Source organism: Vicia villosa, linkage group LG4 (assembly GCF_029867415.1).
Source record: "Vicia villosa cultivar HV-30 ecotype Madison, WI linkage group LG4, Vvil1.0, whole genome shotgun sequence".
Lineage (NCBI taxonomy): Eukaryota > Viridiplantae > Streptophyta > Magnoliopsida > Fabales > Fabaceae > Vicia > Vicia villosa.
The window spans coordinates 178,376,132-178,395,941 of record NC_081183.1 but is presented as its reverse complement, the minus strand read 5'-3'; the positions used below and the strand labels follow the sequence as shown (position 1 = coordinate 178,395,941).

General features: G+C 34.0%; 2 protein-coding genes and 2 long non-coding RNA genes across 5 annotated transcripts; 2 read left to right on the top strand and 2 right to left on the bottom strand.

The window, feature by feature from the left end:
* Positions 1-151: 151 nt before the first annotated feature.
* On the top strand, positions 152-5,149 carry LOC131596155 (signal peptide peptidase-like). Its single transcript, XM_058868735.1, has 12 exons — positions 152-298; positions 394-440; positions 1,215-1,330; positions 1,414-1,565; positions 1,680-1,765; positions 2,490-2,617; positions 3,267-3,317; positions 3,665-3,751; positions 3,866-3,935; positions 4,117-4,253; positions 4,368-4,445; positions 4,965-5,149. The coding sequence occupies exons 2-12, from the start codon at positions 401-403 to the stop codon at positions 5,040-5,042; spliced, it is 1,023 nt and encodes a 340-aa protein (XP_058724718.1). The 5' UTR covers positions 152-298; positions 394-400; the 3' UTR covers positions 5,043-5,149.
* A 1,164-nt stretch (positions 5,150-6,313) lies between these two features.
* Positions 6,314-8,740, bottom strand: LOC131600416 (uncharacterized). The gene is made up of 3 exons (XR_009283134.1): positions 8,095-8,740; positions 6,537-7,749; positions 6,314-6,452 (listed from the first exon to the last, which is right to left on the bottom strand). It is a non-coding gene; the product is annotated as an uncharacterized LOC131600416 (long non-coding RNA).
* A 521-nt stretch (positions 8,741-9,261) lies between these two features.
* On the bottom strand, positions 9,262-18,207 carry LOC131596152 (histone-lysine N-methyltransferase ATX4-like). Of its 2 annotated transcripts, XM_058868734.1 has the most exons (23): positions 16,240-18,204; positions 16,094-16,149; positions 15,749-15,965; positions 15,463-15,591; positions 15,276-15,344; positions 15,095-15,163; positions 14,896-14,987; positions 14,624-14,716; positions 14,060-14,195; positions 13,851-13,953; positions 13,651-13,750; positions 13,136-13,260; positions 12,714-12,859; positions 12,243-12,347; positions 11,604-11,668; positions 11,209-11,422; positions 10,983-11,069; positions 10,799-10,855; positions 10,623-10,712; positions 10,353-10,439; positions 10,096-10,170; positions 9,892-9,992; positions 9,262-9,668 (listed from the first exon to the last, which is right to left on the bottom strand). In XM_058868734.1, exons 1-23 carry the CDS (start codon positions 17,071-17,073, stop codon positions 9,578-9,580), a joined length of 3,141 nt encoding a protein of 1,046 aa, XP_058724717.1. In that variant the 5' UTR covers positions 17,074-18,204; the 3' UTR covers positions 9,262-9,577. The 2 variants fall into 2 exon arrangements, with proteins under 2 accessions (XP_058724717.1, XP_058724716.1); XM_058868733.1 differs by lacking the exon at positions 9,262-9,668 and having other exon boundaries at positions 9,743-9,992; positions 16,240-18,207.
* LOC131596154 (uncharacterized) lies at positions 9,537-12,720 on the top strand. Its single transcript, XR_009282158.1, has 3 exons — positions 9,537-9,675; positions 9,849-11,952; positions 12,047-12,720. It is a non-coding gene; the product is annotated as an uncharacterized LOC131596154 (long non-coding RNA).
* Positions 18,208-19,810: the final 1,603 nt, after the last annotated feature.

Below are 19,810 nucleotides of genomic sequence, written 5' to 3'. Positions count from 1 at the left end.
AAAAATAGATAAAATATTTCATAAGTCAGACGTGGCAATAAGCAAGTTCATGATTGGTTCAAAAACCTCAAACCACGTGTGTCTGTTACTAAAAGCCAAATCTTTCCTTCTTCATCTTTTCTTCGTAACCGCGGGCTATACAAAATTATAAACAATAAAAATATTTATTATAATAAAAATCTGAATTTGTCATAAACTTTAAACCCTAACTCTTTAAATTCCCCAAAAATTATCCCAATTTTTTCATTGTCTTCTCCGATCTGCAATCAACGTTTCGCCATTTTTGTTTTACTAAGAGGTAGTTTTGTGAATAAATAATCAGAAATTGTTTTTTTTTTTGGGTTAAATTGACAATAAATTTGAGTTTATGAAATTGGTGTTTTTTATTTTCAGGTTTAAGATGAAAAACACTGAGAGAATTGCGAGTTTGGCATTAGCAGGTTTGTTGATTTTGTTGTGTAGATTTTGTATTGTTGATTATTTTTCTTCATTTTTTTTTTTTGCAATTAGGAGTAAATTAATTTGTGGTGCTAATATATGCTTAATGTTGCTGAAGTGAAATTTGTTGTGGCATTTTAGAACAATGCAGTAGCTGTTTATATTCTATAGTGACAGTTCTATGTAGAAATGAAACTTCTGATTAAATGTATGTTTGGACTCGGGGCGCGTGGTAATGTTAAATCACTTATATTTATATTTTCTAAATGTATTAAAATGTCTACTTGTAATTGTCGGATAGAAACATGGTTTTGGATAGAACATTACGGAGAAAGTTAATCTATGTAGCCGAATCCACTTAGTGGGATAAGGCCTGGTTGTTGTTGTTGTTGTTATGGTCTACGTGTAACGGTCACAGTCATGTATGATGTCTGTGTCAGATAGTGCTTCATAGAATGATGCTATTTAGGATAAAGGCGGTCCTTGTGCCTTAATGTGCCAAGCTGTGGGCTTGAATTGAACCAATGGAAAATTTATTTTTGTATAGCCTTAAAGAGTTTAGGGAGCATTTGGATACACGATTCAATTAAGATCTCGTTAAGTTCCGGATATATAAGTTGTTCTTCAGAATCGACTAGTGATGTTTATAGGTTTCAAGTTTTTTATAGGTTTCAAGTTTTTTATTCTAATTTTATTGTATCTTTGAGAAGTAAAGGGGGTTGTTTTTTATGTTCCTAGATTGTTTGTTTATTAACTGTTTGTATCTCCTCTCGCAGGTTTAACCTTGGCACCTCTTGTTGTGAAAATAGATCCAAATGTAAATGTTGTCTTAACCGCATGCATCACTGTGTTCGTGGGATGCTACCGTTCCGTCAAACCAACTCCACCTACTGTAAGTAGTGTTTTTTTATGCCCTATTTCCTTTGTTCTTTTCAAAGAATCATGAACTGACTTATGTGAGTTGCGATAATGCAGGAGACAATGTCTAATGAACACGCTATGCGTTTTCCCTTTGTCGGGAGCGCAATGTTGTTATCACTTTTCTTGCTCTTCAAGTTTCTATCTAAGGACTTGGTCAACACTGTCTTGACACTCTACTTCTTTGTACTGGGGATTGTTGCCTTGTCGTATGTTCTTTACTTTGGCCCATTGTTTTCCTTTTGTTATTATATGGACACTAGAGAATACTTTTTAAGGTAATTTTGTTTGCTATATGACATCGTTGTTCTCTCTTTGGACAGGGCAACATTACTACCATCTATCAAAAGATTTTTGCCAAATCATTGGAATGAGGATCTCATTGTCTGGCGTTTTCCATATTTTAAATGTATGTCATGTGTTTGTCACCTTATTTAGCCGGACTCTTGCTGCGACAGAATAATGCTGTTTCTCTAAATTTTGGTATCATAAGATATATGATTCATTGTATTTGATTGTCAATGATGACAGTATGTGGCTTGCATTTCTGTTGATTTCTGCAAGTGTGAAATTGCTGATATGAAGTACCTATTAGATATTTGTTAACTTTTCTGACTAAATTTGCTAATAGCTAATAATGTTGATACTCTTATCTGACACGAGAGATCATATTAGTTAATATTGGATTAGGAGAATTTTGTCATATCCAAAATATACTTATCTTTTCTAGATGAGTTTCTGACTCTATCAAGGGAAAATTTTACTTATTCCAATAGGAGCTTAGGAATATGGTTTTTCCTGCTGTTAAGGCATAGTAGTTGGTTGAGAGAAAAGATAATTCTGCAATAGCATCACACGGTGCTAGATTTCTATTTCCTGGATATGTTGGCACGATGTGATGTTATAATCATAAGAGTTTCCTTTGTTTCTTTTCTTTCCTTTACTGACCAAACGCATAAAGCTGGATTGTTATCAATGGGTTTTTTTTCTTTTGTATGTTTTTTAATCATGGTGCCATCATCTCGTGGTCTCAAAGTATGCATTTTTTACCTTTTTGTTGCATTTGATCTAGTTGACGATAGCTCGCTTCTATCATGCAGAATGATATTTTTCATTACACCTTTCTTACACAGCTTTGGACATTGAGTTTACAAAGTCACAGATCATTGCTGCAATCCCTGGAACCTTTTTTTGTGCATGGTATGCTTTAAAGAAGCATTGGCTGGCAAATAATACATTGGGTCTTGCTTTCTGTATTCAGGTTTGGTGCTTAAGCTGTTACCTATCTATACTTGTTTAAACTCCACTTTACTGGTTTTAAAAGATGCTTTTTTGGTTGCGGTTGGTATTTTTTGGATACCATCTGCTGAATGTTGTGCCAAACCTGAGCTACAAAATGCGCTGATATGAAATAATAGTTTCCATATTCCCAAGTGAATGGGCTTGGGAAACCTACATTGTCAAACTTGCGAATGACTAGTTTTACCTTTCTTGCGAATGACTAGTTTACCTTTCTAGGTAGGGGAAATGAGTACATCACGTAGAATAATTTCTGTTCAAACTTGGTCAAATTCAATCATACTCTGTCAAACTCAAACAGACTGGCGAGTTAGAAGCCGAGTCGATGGGTCTAGTTTCAAATCTTTCGATTGCTAAAAAAACCAAAACGATGTGATGAATGTTGTTGCTTTCATCTTTTTAAGAACCCACACATCATGTATGTGTCTTTCTTCGCTTCCCCTATATTTTGTTCTATTTCTTTTTAAAAGAGCAATTCTTGCCTTTGTGTTTATAAGTTTTGTAATAAATAGCAAAACTTGATCTTTTTTTATTGGTTCTGCAAAATGAATTTCACATTCAAATTGTAAGCAGTCAAATGACCATAATGATTCAATGTTTAATATTTACAGGGAATTGAAATGCTTTCTCTTGGGTCTTTCAAGACTGGTGCTATTCTGTTGGTAAATGCTTTTTCTCTTTAATTATGGTTTATGGTGCTTAAACACATTTTGCTTTAATTTTAATTACATATTTGTTAGCATATTCTTATAGCTGCAAATGAGCCAAGTTTTTCTCAATGGTCTCATTCACTTAATCTAATTTCACACACATTTATTTTTGGATAATAGTTCCTCTGTGTCACTTTATAAGTTCACAATTTTATCTGGCCCTCCCAATCCATGTTTTATATTGCAAAAATAGTTAGTTCTTGGTTGTGAATCAGATTAGTGTTTACTTCTATTGCACTGCACTCCATTATTCGCTTGTCCATATGATTTTTGAATCTTTCCGTTTTTATGTTTTGTAGGGTGGACTCTTTTTTTATGACATTTTCTGGGTTTTCTTCACACCTGTGATGGTTAGCGTTGCAAAATCATTTGATGCTCCTATAAAGGTTAAGATCTTGGTTTATTGAAATGGCATTTGTTTCTTTCATCTTGATATGAACTTTGAAATTATATGCTATTACTATTTCCTCGTATTATTGACTATTTCAATCATTTTCCAGCTTTTGTTCCCCACATCTGATATTGCAAGGCCGTTTTCGATGCTTGGACTTGGTGATATTGTTATCCCTGGTAGGCTGAATCTTTCATAAACTTTCCATAATAGCTTATAGAAACAACTTATACGAGTTTATGAGAAGTTCCCTCATTCTCTCCTTGATTGTAGAAAGGCTTAAATATAAGCACTTACATAAAATTGAAATGGTTGGCACTTCACATCTATTTATTTTGAAAACAAATGTTTTCCCTTTAGGTATCTTTGTAGCACTGGCATTGCGGTTTGATGTTTCTAGAGGAAAGCAATCCCAATATTTCAAGAGTGCATTTTTAGGATACACTTTCGGCTTGGTCCTTACAATAGTTGTGATGAACTGGTTTCAGGCTGCTCAGGTAACTGGATCTGTAGTTTCATTATTCTTCCTTTTCTTGTTATGTTTTTCACAGAAGGGCGTTGTAACAGTATTGTTTAACATTTTTTACTTTTCTTTTACACCTTGTTTTCAGCCCGCTCTTTTATATATTGTACCTGCTGTTATTGGATTTTTGGCTGCTCATTGCATATGGAACGGTGAAGTCAAACAGGTTTGTATCACTTCCTAATTTTCTTTTCTATTTATTTTTTTCACATCTCATTTGCTTGCGTCTTTTCTCACTGAAGTATAACATGTTAGTATTCCGTTGTAACTTGTAACCATATGCATAACTCACAAAGTTTCAAGTACAGAAGTGTACACAAGTGTCACAGTTTCAATATAACATGTTTGTACATTCTTATGTCCATAAGTTTAGTGGTAAACAACTTTGAATGATACCTTACAAATGTTTTATGTCATTGCTAACTTGCTTCTACGCTTTTATTAGTGATTTTAAGACTTTGAAACATGGAATGGAGTTTCTAGAGACTCATCATCGGTTTAGAGATAGTTCATTTTATATTTATTTTTCAATATATATATGCTAACATTGTTATATTTATTTTTCAATATATATATATATATATATATATATATATATATATATATATATATATATATATATATGCTAAGATTGTTAGATGTGGTTAGCTACAATGTAGTAACTTTTTATTCTGTTTCAATTCAGTTATTGGAGTTCGATGAGTCCAAATCCAAATCATCTGAAGAAGAGAGTGATGCCAAACCTAGCAAAAAGGATGAATAAAGCACTTTCAATACAATTTACCTTTTGAGTCATAGAATATCTCATTCCCTGTAATAGTAACTTATTCTACAGCCAACATTAATAGATTTTGTTATTGAGAAAATTAATCTGTTTTGGCGTAGATAATGCTTCTCATTTTTTCTATTTTAGTTTTTCTTTATAAATCAATTATCTTTGTGGTATAAACTGTTAGATATGATATGATTTATTTGCAAATGTAAACACTTTTTAATATTAGTGGGAGTACAAGAAGAGTCCCCTTATGGTGACCTTGTTTTCCCACTTGTTCTTTGTTTTGTTCAGAAGAAGTTAGCCCCTGTCCACCTTCATGGGTTAGTTTTACGGAAGTAGTGCTTGTACATTATTTGAAGTATGAAACACTTTGTGAGATCCCATAAGGGGCATTTGTGGATGAGGGACATAAGGAACATGAGTTGGAGAGACATGGAGATAACTCAGAAGCCACCGTATCCAAATATTCCTTCCAGGCCTAGAAGGCTAGAGATTATTTGTAAAGAGGAATTGAGATCTATGCTAACCAACCAAAATGTCAGTGTAGGTTCCTTAAGTGGTGGTCAAAAATCAATTTGCTAAGGGTTCAGGGACATACATATCTTTAATTTTTTTTTTAATGTTTCTGAATTTTTAAGTTCGTTTAGTACCCTTTGATATAATCTTTGTGAAATCTTGTGATACTAGTTGATTGCAAGTGTTCTAGTATGCGTGTCAATGTTTATTTTGTGATTGATTGATTGCTTCATATGGAGTGAAATTTTGGGGTTTGTTAGTGTGATTTATTTATTGTTGCTTTTTGTTGTTGTTGATGTGGAAATACATAAATTTAGGAAATTTCTTGTTCTACTCTGTAGGGGAGGAAAACACCTTATAAAATTTCAAAAATATTTCTGAAAAATCTAAAAAATGTATTTTTGGGAAGCACATTTTTTTATTTAGATTTTCGTTAGTTCAGGAGATACATCTCCATTTTGGAACTGGAGTTTTGCAGCAAATACAATTTTTGTTTCAAATATTTTTGCGGCAAATATAATTTTTGTTTCAAATATTTTTGTAAGTTACAAAATTAATCAGTTACAACAAATTTTGATATCCAAATACAATCTAAAAAGTCAATATTTATAATATAATATCCAAACCAAAATACATATATATATATATATATATATATATATATATATATATATATATATATATATATATATATATATATATATATATATATATATATATATATATATAATCAAAAACAAACTGGTTAATATAGACTCTGAATGACTTTGTCGCCTTGTTCCCTTTGAGCGGGTTGAATGCAACGACACGCAGACGATCCTCACTATAATTTGTGGCAAATGACCAACCCGAGACACATGGGAAGTGTTGTAGAATCCATGCCTGAAATTACAATGATTATCAGTTTGTAACGGAATCACAATAATTAAGAAAACAGAATCATAATATAATATCAATAAATTTTACGTTCAGAAGTGTGATGCTGCCAGTCATCTGCTTCGTCCTCCACTTGCAGCCTTTAGACAACTTATGGTACAAGTATACCAAACAAGCTTCCCCCAATTACACTCATGGATCCGCTCAAAATCATCACAGAACCGCAAGTACTTGATTTCAGTGTAAGTGGCATTGGTGTCCACAAAAATTGCAGTGCCAACCAGATATAACATGTATGCTCTCACAACATACACTGTGACTGTGACAGGCGACCTGCTCCAAATCACCATGAGCTTATTGTGCTAACATAAGCTCATCATTGAACACCTTCTTCAACCAACTATATCTGACATGAGAACCACAAGTCTTATCCATCTTAGCTAAAGCTTTCTCAGGGTCAATTCTCACTTTATCAACCAATAACTCTAACCCCCCTCTTTGTCGCACCTTTCACGGTCTAAAAACCTCCCTCTTATCGGAAGTTAAAACAGACACGCGACGTCGTCGAGTGTGATCGACATCTCACCATGCGGTAGATGGAAGGAGGATATCTCATCGTGCCACCTCTCAACAAAAATGTTAATCATACCATTATTAGCGGTGGTCTATCCACACAAGGTCAGGTTCTTCAACCCTGGAAGCACCAAGAGTTGATCAAACCATGGCTTTACGGGAGGTATGATTTTAGAGATCTTCCTTTCATGATTAATGATTTTTCAGCGGATCACGTTCATGCATACATGGTTTAACAAAATTCATTAAACAAAAATTAAATTAAAAAATTAGATCGACAAAATTAACTAAACAACAATTATAAATTTATACCTCTTTGTCCCAAATATGTCTAGCAACATGGACCGGGTACAGATCAACAATGACAAATCAGAAGGCCCTCATCCAAAACCCCGAGGCGTAGTAGGTGCTGCCTCAGCCGGCTGTGCCTCAGGCTCTGTGACATCCGGTGTCGGGTGGGAGACATATGCCTCTCTTGCCTTAAATACTATAGATTACGACATGCGTCTACGGGAGGACGTGTGCGAGGAGTGAACTCGAGAACCTCTCCTGCTACGGGAGAAAGATGTAGTAGGTATAGAAATAGGATCAGTCTGAGATGTAGATGCATTCGACACAACTTATCCAGATGCAAGGGCCTAGGGTGCCTGACTTATTTTCCTACACATATAAGCGTGTTGTGCAAGTATGTCATGTCTCAGTCTAGAAGCTCTCTCATCAGCCATTACTCCTTTAGAATAACAAAACAAACGTTAATAATAAGAATCATATATGCTCAAAATAAATGAAAATTGTAGACAAGATAAAACTGGAGATACATTTTTCGATTTTTTATAAAACATTGGACAAAACTAGAAAATGCATCCCCGATACGACCTACAACGTTTTTGTTTCGTCGATAGCGAAACCTAGCCACCAAGACATAAAAAAAGGTCATTGAGGTAAAAATAACATTTCTAAAACGTTTACTATGACTTCTAAATTTGCAAATACTAAAAAAAACTTGAATTTTAGATCCTAAAACACAATTTCTAGGTGAAATTAAATAACTTCAAACAGCTCAAAAATAACTTACAATTGATGATTTTTCTTCATTCAATGTGCTTGAACAATGATGTGTGTGATGCTTGATGATTTCTGATGAGCTTTTCGCAAAGTTGGATGATTTTGACACAATGGGGGTTGAGAGGGTTTGAGAATTTTTTTGATGTTTTGAAAAGTTCATAAACTGTGGGAGGGCAAGAGACATCGCACATTTAAGTGCCAATACAAACCAGAGATGCATCTCTGGTTCTATCCCATAAGTGTATTTTTGGTTTGTTTCTGCGTGTAAACGTTCTCCTGTCTAAAAAATTCATATGAATTGGAGGCGCTTCTGAAAATACATCTCCGGTTCCTACCTGTAGTTGTATTTTCAGTTAGTTTAAAGTTGTTACGCAGGGTCTCGTCCACCAAAACCCAATTTTCTAAAGAATTGGTGCATCCTAAAATGTATTTTCGATTTCCAAAGGCATTTTTGAAAATCTGCGTGGTGGTGTGTAAAAAAAACCTAGACATACGGTGGGTTAAACAATTCCCTAAATTTAATGAAGTTGATGGAAGGAGTGAGACAACTTTCACTTTCTTGAAGAGTTCATAGGACAATATGTTTGATTTACACTCGTGAAAAGTCAATGAGCATGGAGAGACATATCAAAATGATGGTGGAAGCAAAGCTAGTTATAATTTGAAGACAAATCAGGATACTTGAAAGAGTGTGTTTATAATTTATGGATTTAATAATAATAATAATAATAATAATAATAATAAAGAAATGTTCAAAAAAATTTAAATATTAATTATTTTATTTAATTTTAAAATTATTTATATAGTTTAATTGAAATAATGATGTAAATTAAAATAATACATAGACTTATTTAATATAGCGACAAAAAACAATTTTTTTAAAATAAAAGAGCTAATAAATAGTAAATGATTTTGATTAAAATAGAAGACCAAAAACACATTTAAATTTAAAATCATATAGATAATCGTACTATAATTATTAAGTCATGACACCTTATTATATTTATTAATCATCTAATAAAAGTAATTAATTATATAATTAAACTCTACATTTTTTTATAGGTGAAATCATCTTTGTAATTGTAGTTATTATTTAAATAACAATCTTTTTGAAATCTTGGGACATTATTTTTCTATTCACCAATACAGTATATGCAAAATAGAATGAGGCATGAAATAATAAATTGGCATTAAATTAAGAAAATAAGGTAATATTTCTAACACATTTACAAAGACTCCAAAAGCCAAAAGCTACTAACACCTATACAATGTAATAGGCTTTGATGAATGTAAAAGAGCTAAAAACTCTAAGAAAGCATTTGAGGGCAAAAAGAAAAACTGCCACAGCTATTATTTTCTATATTTTTTTTTCTTATTGCTTTGATTAAAGTTACAGCTTGTGTATAGCTGTGAGGTTCCCATTGTTGATGTGAAGGGTTAGTGCTCCTTGTGGAGAAATAATAATTGTCATCATAATCTGTGAATAAATCATCCTAGTTCATGAATTTCCTGCAGTTTGGAGCTTTACATAAACATGGAACTTTAAATTCATCTGGCTCATCAGGATCAAACAAGTAGTCATACCTGCCAGGTAAAATTAGCATAGTTAAATAATGAAATTGTAAGAATCATGCTTTGAAATTGTTAGAATTTATGCATTTTGTTTGCTGAAATTAATTTCATAAATCATCTAAGAATTTGTTAATTTCAATTTTTGGGACCAAAATGATGATTTACTCCAAAATGCATGTTGAAATGACACAGGAAAGCATGGCCGACAAGAGGTGAGCATAGATAGATAACATACGTTAGCTCGTCACCGGCAGATACTTTAGTCTTGGCAATGAGTGCGATCCGGCTCTCGTCATGACCCACAGACATGATTCTTGCATAGCAATTTGGCATACACTGCATTGACATGAACCAAGAATGGGGTAAGAGGAGATGATTAATAACCAGTAATGTTCTAAAGTGAGCAATCTACTGTACAATTTGAGATAGGTTGACTTACAGAATGGTTAATTAACCGCGCTATATTTCCCTTATCGGTTGCATCAACTACCACTTCTTCACTTATTTTGAAAAGCTGCCAAAAAAAAAAAAAAGAAACCAGAACAATTTAATTTAGTAAAATATTAATTACTAAGTTGCTTAGAAAAAATCAGCTCTGAAACCGAGGTAAAATAGACAAGAGGGAAGTCCGGTGAACAAAAAAAAAGTCAAGGACAAGGGGATCAGTCCATGGGCAGGCAGGGGGAATTAACTTACATAGCAGTCTTTCCTTTCTAATTTGTAGCGTGCCTCCCTCAGGTCTGCAACGCTGCGCCTTACTTGTTCGCCACGATATTCAAGGACCTGCATTGAATAAAATCATGCTGATTATTTCTACTATAAAAGTGCAATAGAATAGAGCATGTCAAAAAGATAATCATATTCTCAAATAGCCAAAGATATCATGGGTAGTTATAATTTTTTCATATTTAATCATTTGAGTATAATCTTTTCATATTTGATCATTTGAGTATAACAATCATATACCATTTCTCCTTCTTGAATAACTCTTCGTGCAAACAAGCCCCATCCATGTATGCCTGATCTACCGAAGCACACTCGTTCATTTTCGGTTCTCTGGAGTCATGCAAGTGTATCCACGATATAATCAGAAAATCGATAAGCAAAGCCAATAAACCGCCACTAAAGAAAGGATGATTTACCTGTAGGTGATGAAGGCGTTCCTTAAATGATGAAAATGTCCGAGACTCGTCTACCACCTATTAGAGGGAAAGAGATGAGCGAAAGAGTGAAAAATTAGGGGGATGTGGAATACACTTTAAACCTCACACTCAAGCTTAAACAAAGAATAGGAAAATCCAATTTATATCAAAGTAAAATATTTACTTTGCATGGATTTAATCTCTGAATTGCATCTAGAGGATGACGGCAGTGACCCCTCACTTTATGAGGAACGGCTTCATCGGCTGCTCTCTGGCAAATAGAAAAAATAAAGATGAGAAATGTATTGTTGTTTTACAAGATTTGATAAAGATATCAAAGGGCCTATTAGAGGCTACAGTGACTAACAAGGCCTTAATAGCGAGAAGAACAAAAATAGTATCCAAGTTACCTTTTTTGTGCGGTTTATTCTTACAAAGATTCGGCACCTAGCAGCAGAAAATGGATCATGTTCGGTGTTATCTGGTAGAGGAGTGTCTTCTTCCTTTATTCGGTTCGATGAAATTAATCTTGACCCGACTTTTCTCTTTTTTTGGATAAGGATTTTAGTTGAAATGACCCCTTGAGGAGTGTGTATGATCAAAACAGTGTCTGGATTGGGAGCCCTGCAAGAAATATAGAAATCATGAAGTTGAACGGCTAAAATAAGAATAAGATGAACTCAAATACACCCATAACCATACAATTCCAAAAGCACTGAAATTTATAAAAAGCAAACTCCGTAGAGGAAACAATATATAAAGGGAGAAAGGAGAAACAATATTGTCATAATTGAGGATTCCATACCTGTGATAAGCACAATAAGAAACCATTCTTGTTGTCTGTTTACCATTTTTCTCTGAACAATGCAACTGCATTTACAGAATAGATAACTCAATAACTATTTGATGGATCACAAATTATCCATACGATAAGTGAAAACTATTTAAAGTCAGACATGATACAGAAAAATAATTAGTATAGCTTATTAATTATTATTGCCATCAGATTCCATATTTTAAATGGCACTCTAAATGCTTAAATATTACGGATTATCTTAAAATGATGTGGTTTTTTTGTATGGAGCATGTCGATTGTATTGCAATTGGGCCAAACAAGATGCTATCAGCATAAAATACACAAATGGTTATACAAGGTATGAAGTTAATTTTAAATTCTAGATGAAAACATATTTTCCATCAAAACCTTCAAAATCAAGTTTATGATCTTTACTTTTTCTGATTGTGAAGTTCTAGGCAGGGGTCTGATGAATAATTGTAATCACTAATCAGTCATCAAAAAGTATTAATTGAAGCTATATCATATTTGAACCATGACAACATTAATTAAAAGTAGCATTCAACGTGTTACAAATTAAATTAAATGAAAGTACATATTAGAACATATCAGCAAAAAGTACCCAAGTCAATTCAAGTGAAGCCTCACCTCCATGCGATAACCGGCCCTTGATGCACACATGGCATGAAAATAAGTGGAACACTTGCAACATTGTGTGCACGAGCCATGGATTTGCTTACAAATAACACAAATCTGAAATTGAATTAATACAAACTTTAGATTGAATCAGAATGAACAAAACTAAGAGACGCCTAAATTATACTCATATGTTAAGAAATCTGGACTGGAGCAGTGGAGCCTAAGTTGTTTCAAGTGTTCACACTCCAGCTTTAAAATATGGTATGAGTGAATGACGTATGTAACTTAGTGTGAAATATGCAAAAAAAAAAACCTACGTCAATTGGTGACTAACACTAATTAGGCGTGGACAACGTTACTATAACTTTTTATAATAAAATACACACATTAGTAGTGATACCATAAAACTATATTTCTTCATCATAAAAGAGATATAAAGTACATTTTTCTGAACAGACAAAAGAGTTAGAAATACCCTACCTTCACGAAAGAGTTTGATGGAATACTTAAGATACCCAAAGCAGGCTCCATTTTCTCATCACTAGCAAAAGATACTTCAGGTCGAAACCAGGCACAAGTGACGTGAACCCATAATGGATCAACATCAGTAGGCTTTAGAGCACCACCTGAGTGTCCAATAATACATTTCAGATATTAACATCATAGACACTAATTACAAAACAAAGTTAAAAACAAACTCACCAAAGCTACATGATATTATCCTAAATGCTACAGTAAAAAGCGGTAAAGAAAAGCAGGATTCATTCATATATGCATATAAGGTTATATGAATCAAGAGGATAAATTCCAAAAAATAGAATATAAAGGGGGAGGTATAGCTCATACAAATAAAATTGACATACATAATACGACATATCTATAATACTGTGTAAGATACACACCTTTAACAGGACAAAGACAACACTCTCGTGTGATGTCTGGTGTTTCACAAGCTTTACAAACCCATGATGTAAAGTCTCGAACATTTCTTGCTCCATAGCATTCTTGATGAACAGCTATTTGACATCTATAAAATATATAAAACATTTTTTATATCAATTGCAATGCCATTCATCAGAGTAAAAAACAAGCAAAACGAACAAATCTTGCTTGATAGTTCCAGTTTGCAGAAGAAAAAAAAGGTTTTACGTGTCAATGGTCTTGTTGTCCCTGCTCTCACTGATAAGGAGGATGGGAGAGACACATATACGATAAGGCCAAGCAAAATAACAGATTTCCATACATGTAATTAAAAGCATAAGGCAGGGTGCATATTTCTGCTTTGCATTGTAATATTTCAAGACACGGACATAAACTAAGTCTTGTTAACTGTTAAAACATTCATGAAGATGCTATATTTCTAATCCCTATTTATCATTGTTTAAATATTTATAATAAAATGAAGATGCTATATTACCTGACGCAGATGATAATTTTGTTGTAGTCCCAATCTTCAACCCATCTACATACAGCACATCGTTCTGTAGTCCACTTAGCACAAACAGGTTCGTACTTGTCTGCCAGAGACAATAGTTTACATTACCATTATCGCTCTGAGAAATTTATCCAAGAAACTTATTGTATAGCCATGCAGAAAGGGAAAGACTTAAAAGGTACCTTGCAGAAAGTTAAGCAATTTCTGTTTTCTTTCTTTTGTGGATGGTCTTTTAGGTTTGACATAAACTACAGCTTTAGCATGAAATTCAGCCAACTGCAGCATCTGAGAAGTCAAAACAGATTGTATCAGTTACAACAATTACACTTATGTTTCAAAAGAGATGAGGAATATTATGCACCAACTTTAAATAATATAGTCATATACGAACCCATTGTTCCAGCGATATCATGGATCCTTTAATGCGAATACTTGTTCTCCAGTTTCTAAATTTGGAACCTGTGTGGCGTTCCCATTCACTAAGTGCTTGCTTTTCAGTATCACAAAAACCACACTTGCACATAACTCTGCAGGAGAACATGGAAAACCAACTCAATAAAATAACTAGAATGAAGTATTGAATCATTCAGAAATGATAACTCTGCAGGAAATAAAATTCATTGGACATAATTTTGTGGCAAAAAAATAATCAGTGAGCTACATGATAAAAATTCACATCAGGTTTTCATTTTAGTAAAACGAAAAAAATTCCATATACGCCATCGTCACCCTTTTTAAGAGAACATAAAATCAGATAGCATTGTGGACTGTGGTTCATAGTTTTAATTACTAATCCAAAAAAAAGGTATTAATCTTTTACGACTTGCCACACATTTTACAAACAGACCAACTAATTATATGTGACTACTAACCATAACAGACAAAAACTATGATGATAACACAAAGATAGGAAAAGCAAGTTATGTAAAACTCTTCTGAAGAAGTTTATGCTTACAAGTGAATGCTTGGAAAATATATGCCTTCCACACCATTGCAGAGAACAGTGACCTTTTTTGGAAGTCCTAGCTGCCCATTCTTTTTGTTCCATCTATACCAAAAAATACACTTTAGTCAGAAATAAAACTACAAGAAGCAAAACAAAATGAGGTTAACTCAAAAACCTTAAGTAATATGTTAAAACAGCAGACGTAGGTTACATAGAATAACTAAGTTAGGCTACAAATTGGGGGTGTGGAGAAAAAGCATGAATCATATCTATAAACTTACTTGACTTTTGGATTTGATTTTTCTGAATCCGATAATTCAAAATTAAACTTCACTTTGCAAGCAGGGCAGAAATAATCTGTGCTTCCAAGATTCTATAAGAAACAGATGATAAAAAATCAGAATAAAACATCTCTTTCCGGGCTTCTTATTCCTCGAAGAGACAACAATTAGACATAAGTGTGAGGTATAATGGATAAACCTTGAAAAGAATGCTGGAGATTTTGTCGCATTCAGCATGCACCCACACTTTACATCCATCACAACGGACCTAATTCAAGGCGAACATCCGGAAGGGAGGAAATTTTAATACCGCAAAAATAAAACTTAAGTGCTAAAAAAAGATAATACTTTAAATAGATGACAAGATTCAACTAACTCACCCAGCTCCCACTATCTGATTGATTCCAAACTTTCTTACATATGCCGCAATAATGTTTTGATTTTGTTAACTGTACAAAGACGATAATATATCACTTTTTTACAACAAATACAGTTTATTTCAATTATGAAGTTTCCATTTCAGGCTTAAATATAAATTGTTAGAAGAAAAAAGGAAAAGTTACAAACCCTGGCACATGTTTTGCATAGGAGTTGACCACTAGGAGTCAAATCCTTTTTTTTCCTCGACATATTGAGAGGAACGTCCAATCCACATTCTGCACAAAGTCGCGCATTTTTCTCTCTTTCAAATAAATTCTACATAAGAAATTCAAATCAATAGTGTTACTTCAGCAGCAATTTATATCCAGTATCCTTAAATATCCTTTAAATACGACACACAGCAGAATTAACAGCCACCAAAAGCCATGCAGATCCCAAAAACAAAAGAAAATATGCCACGAAGCTAACTTACTTTCTTCTGAACAGGACCACCCTCGTTCTTGTTTGAAGCAGCTACATTCTGAAAGACTTTAAGAATAGAACTATTACTACAACCATTATTACCAGCCACTGCACTCAAATCTTCATTCAAGTTCTCTACAAACCCCTGATCAGCCAAAAAGGCTTCCTCAATCGCAACTTGAAATTGAGAGGAATTACAGAAACTCAATTCAGATTGCTCTTGAAACCTAATACAAAACATCATTCCCAGTAAGCACAACACAGACTCTTCCACAAAGAAAAATCAAAATAACAACTATAATACAAAGCAACAAAACAACCAGTAGTATATAATATAGGTACAAAAATTCCCTACCTGTCTGCATAATCCACAAATGGAAATATCATTCCATACTTCACCCATGCAAAATCCTGCTCACAGCCATAAAAAAAACACAAATTTAATAGCCATTATAGAAACTTTCCATATACATAACAAACTAGTACTAGTTCACACTATACCCTGTGATTTTCATTCCCAGAGTAGCCAAGAAACATGACACAAGCAGCATCAGCTATACATGATCTCAATACCAGCTCAGGTGCTTGATGAATTGGATCAATGACAATTGCAGGCCAAAAAGGTTCCTTTTTCTTCGCCTTAGCCCACACTATATCACCTGCATAAAAATCTTCTGGTCCAAACAACCCCTCTTTCTTCTCCTCCTCCTTCTTCAAAACTTCATTATTTATTTTCGTTTCTTCAAAAATCTCACGCAAACTCAATTCTTTGCCTGCAGCAACACCGAAATTCTTATGCAAAACCTCCTCACACAAAACCGAATACCCGCGAGGCCTGTTTCGGCTCCCTGCCATCCCATTCCCATTCCCATTCCCATTCTTCCCCTTTCCACCATAATTTTTGAAACCAAATTCATCAAATTCAAATTCCCGAAAGCTCGTATCAGCCGCCGCTGCGTTGTTACTGTTGTTCCTTCCTTCCTTCCTCCAATTCACAATAACAGAATCATTAAACCTCGATGGCAAAACCTGAAGCCGGCCGCGGGAAGTCCGAACCAACGGCGGCCGGTTCGCCGCATTCTTAACATCCGGTTTCCCATTAGACAAATCAAACCCGTTATCCGACGTTGCCACGGTGGTTGCAACCGTTGCACCGAGTAATCCAGTAAAACTAGCGGGAATTGCACCGGCGAGGAGATTCATCGGAAAATTCCCATTAAATTTCTTCTTTTTGTTTCTCTGAGTCAACCTTGACGACTCGTTCTCCTCCGAGTTACCGAGTCTACCCCGTTTCCGAGTCGGCATTTCGGATTTGAGATTCTTCTTAATTATCATTCTCTAAAGAAAGAACGAATAACGAAATTCTAAAAAATTCGCATTAATCAAAATCTTGAGAGAAACCAAACATAAACCCTAAATTGAAGACGAAATCGAATTCCGAGAAACAGAGTAAAACAGCGACAGAACAAAAACAATATTAAGGTTTGAAGTAAACTATGAGAATGTCGGCGAAATTGAATTGAGAGATCGATTCGATCGCAGAAGCTATGAAAGATTGAAGAACGAAAGAAAGAAGAAAGTGCGATCTGTTAGAAGAGGTTATTAAAAAATAAAAATTCTGAGAAAAAATTGCAATGTGTAAATAAAAATAAATAATAAAAATAATTTTAGGGAGGAAAAGTAACGAGAGATGAAGTTAAGTATTGTTAATAATGAATTGAATCAATGTTTTTGTTTTTTATTTTAATTTTTATTTTTATGTGATGAGTTGGGAGTTACTTGAGTATCACGTGTTGTTGGTAACGAAATTCAAAGGAATGAATGAGTATGGTGATTCTTGGGGTTGGTTTGTTGCAGAGTTTTTGAAACTTGTATTAGTTTATACTATTACATTATTAAGATTTAAAACAAGATTGCAAAAGATATTTTTGTTCCATCAAATTTGGAGTTTTAATTGTTAATGATTTTCGGATTTTATTTTTCGTATAGATTGTGTTATTGAGAGAAAAAAAAAATGGTGTGGAATGGGAAGAGTGAAAACAGACAACAAGAAGAGAAGAAAAACATTTGAAGGTGTAAGGTTTTGTAGAACAGGGTTGGTTTCATGGGACGCATGTAATTAAATGATTTATGTTTTTGTTTCAAAAATATGTATATTTATATTATTATTTTGGGTTGAAGAAGAAAACCAAGGTGTTTGCACGGTGGCGCTATGGCGTAAAATAAAAATTGTTGCTATGATATGGAAAGTAATATAAGGATCTGAATGAATGGGTAGTAGTTTGAAACCTGGATGGATCTATGAGTTGTTGTATTCGTGACATAATGATGTTTTTTTTTGTTGAAGTCAGACTAAGATGTTACTAGCATGAATCGACGAGGTACGATGTTGTTGTTATGGACATGTTGTAAACTGTAGTAGTTCCGATGGAAGATAGACTAAACCTGTTTCAGAGATATGTTTTTGAGTTTGTCTTGTTTTGGAGTTTGAGGAAACTTTTCTCTTTCTTCTAAAGGTTTTAAGCCAGATTGATGGACTGTTAATAAAGTATAGAATCTACATAAATTTGTCGTTGGTCGTGTGAGAAAATTTCAAAAATATAAGTTTGTGATGATGTCTAAATTGGTCTAAAAGTGTTCTAGTTGCTGTGATGTGAGTAATGGTGGAAATGAAGTGGACTTGAGTTCCATTCTATTAGGATGGTTTCTAGTTTTATTTTATTTTATTTTTATAGCTCACTAATTTATTTCTATCATTATACATTGTTGATTGAAAAAAAAGTGATTTTACTAAATAAACTTGATGAAAAATTAAAAATTTGAATTAGATTATTAATAATATGTCTGATACTCTGATGCTTAAAATAGAATAAAGATGTGATACGATAAAAAGGTAAATAACTACTACTATTTTGTTAAGACACTTCAGTTGGTAGTTACGTAAGAATATCAAGTGCAGTAGCTGCGAGTTTGAATTCACGATATCCACTTTTTTTTTTTTTTTGACAAAAGCAAACTTAACGCATTTCATTCAAGATAATAGATTGAATACAATGAGGAATCATGTTTATGACACTACGTCTAGACCAAGAATTGGCCGCCTTCGCAAGGGAGTGGGCAACCGAATTCGCTTGACGTTTTACGAACTTCACCTCGAAGTTTGAAGAAATATGTAACAAGTTTCTAATGGACATAATAATTAAACTAAACTCAGAATCACCCTTTTGATTAGAGTGGATGGCTTGAACCACATGTTGAGCGTCGCTTTCGAAGATGACATTTTCTAAACGTAGAGCTATAGCACTTTCAATAGCTTCTTTAATGGCCGAAGCTTCCGCTTCAAGAATGGAGAAAGTACCAATATCCCAAGCAACACCTGCAACAATGAAATTTCCACTTTTATCACGTACACACCAACCTTTATTAGTTGTTCCACACTGTTTATTAAACCCCGCATCCACGTTGCACTTTAACCATCCTTCCGGTGGCGGGTTCCAACTAATGACATGATGAGGATTTTCATTTCTCTCCTGATTTCTTTGGGCCATAAACCAATCCTGCCAATTATGAAACGCAATCAAACCCAACTTGGATGCTTCCTCCTTCTCATTGTGCCAAATAAAATCATTTCTATTCTTCCAAATTACATCCATCACAACTGCAAATCTCCCTGCAACCTTCCTATCCTCCAAATTACAAAAATCCAGAATAAGGGACTTTGCATCGTTAAAAGATCGACGTCTAGGGTCGATGAGATTGAACAGGCCTGCTGCTCTCCAACACCTGATAGAAGTATCACACTCAAAGAAAATATGCCAATCATCTTCATCCTGATTCTCACAAAACTGACACGTTGACGGGCAAGGGACGAAATGTTGACGGAGTTTGATACGCGTTGGTAAGCAGCCCCTACATATTCTCCACAACAAATGTTTTGCTCTAGCTGGAGCTTTTATGTTCCAAAGACTACTCCAATCCTCCTTTAAACTGTCATTATTATCTCTCACAGAAGACTTCCTCCACAATCTGTATCCCGAACGAACACTATACACACCATGTTGTTCTTCTTTCC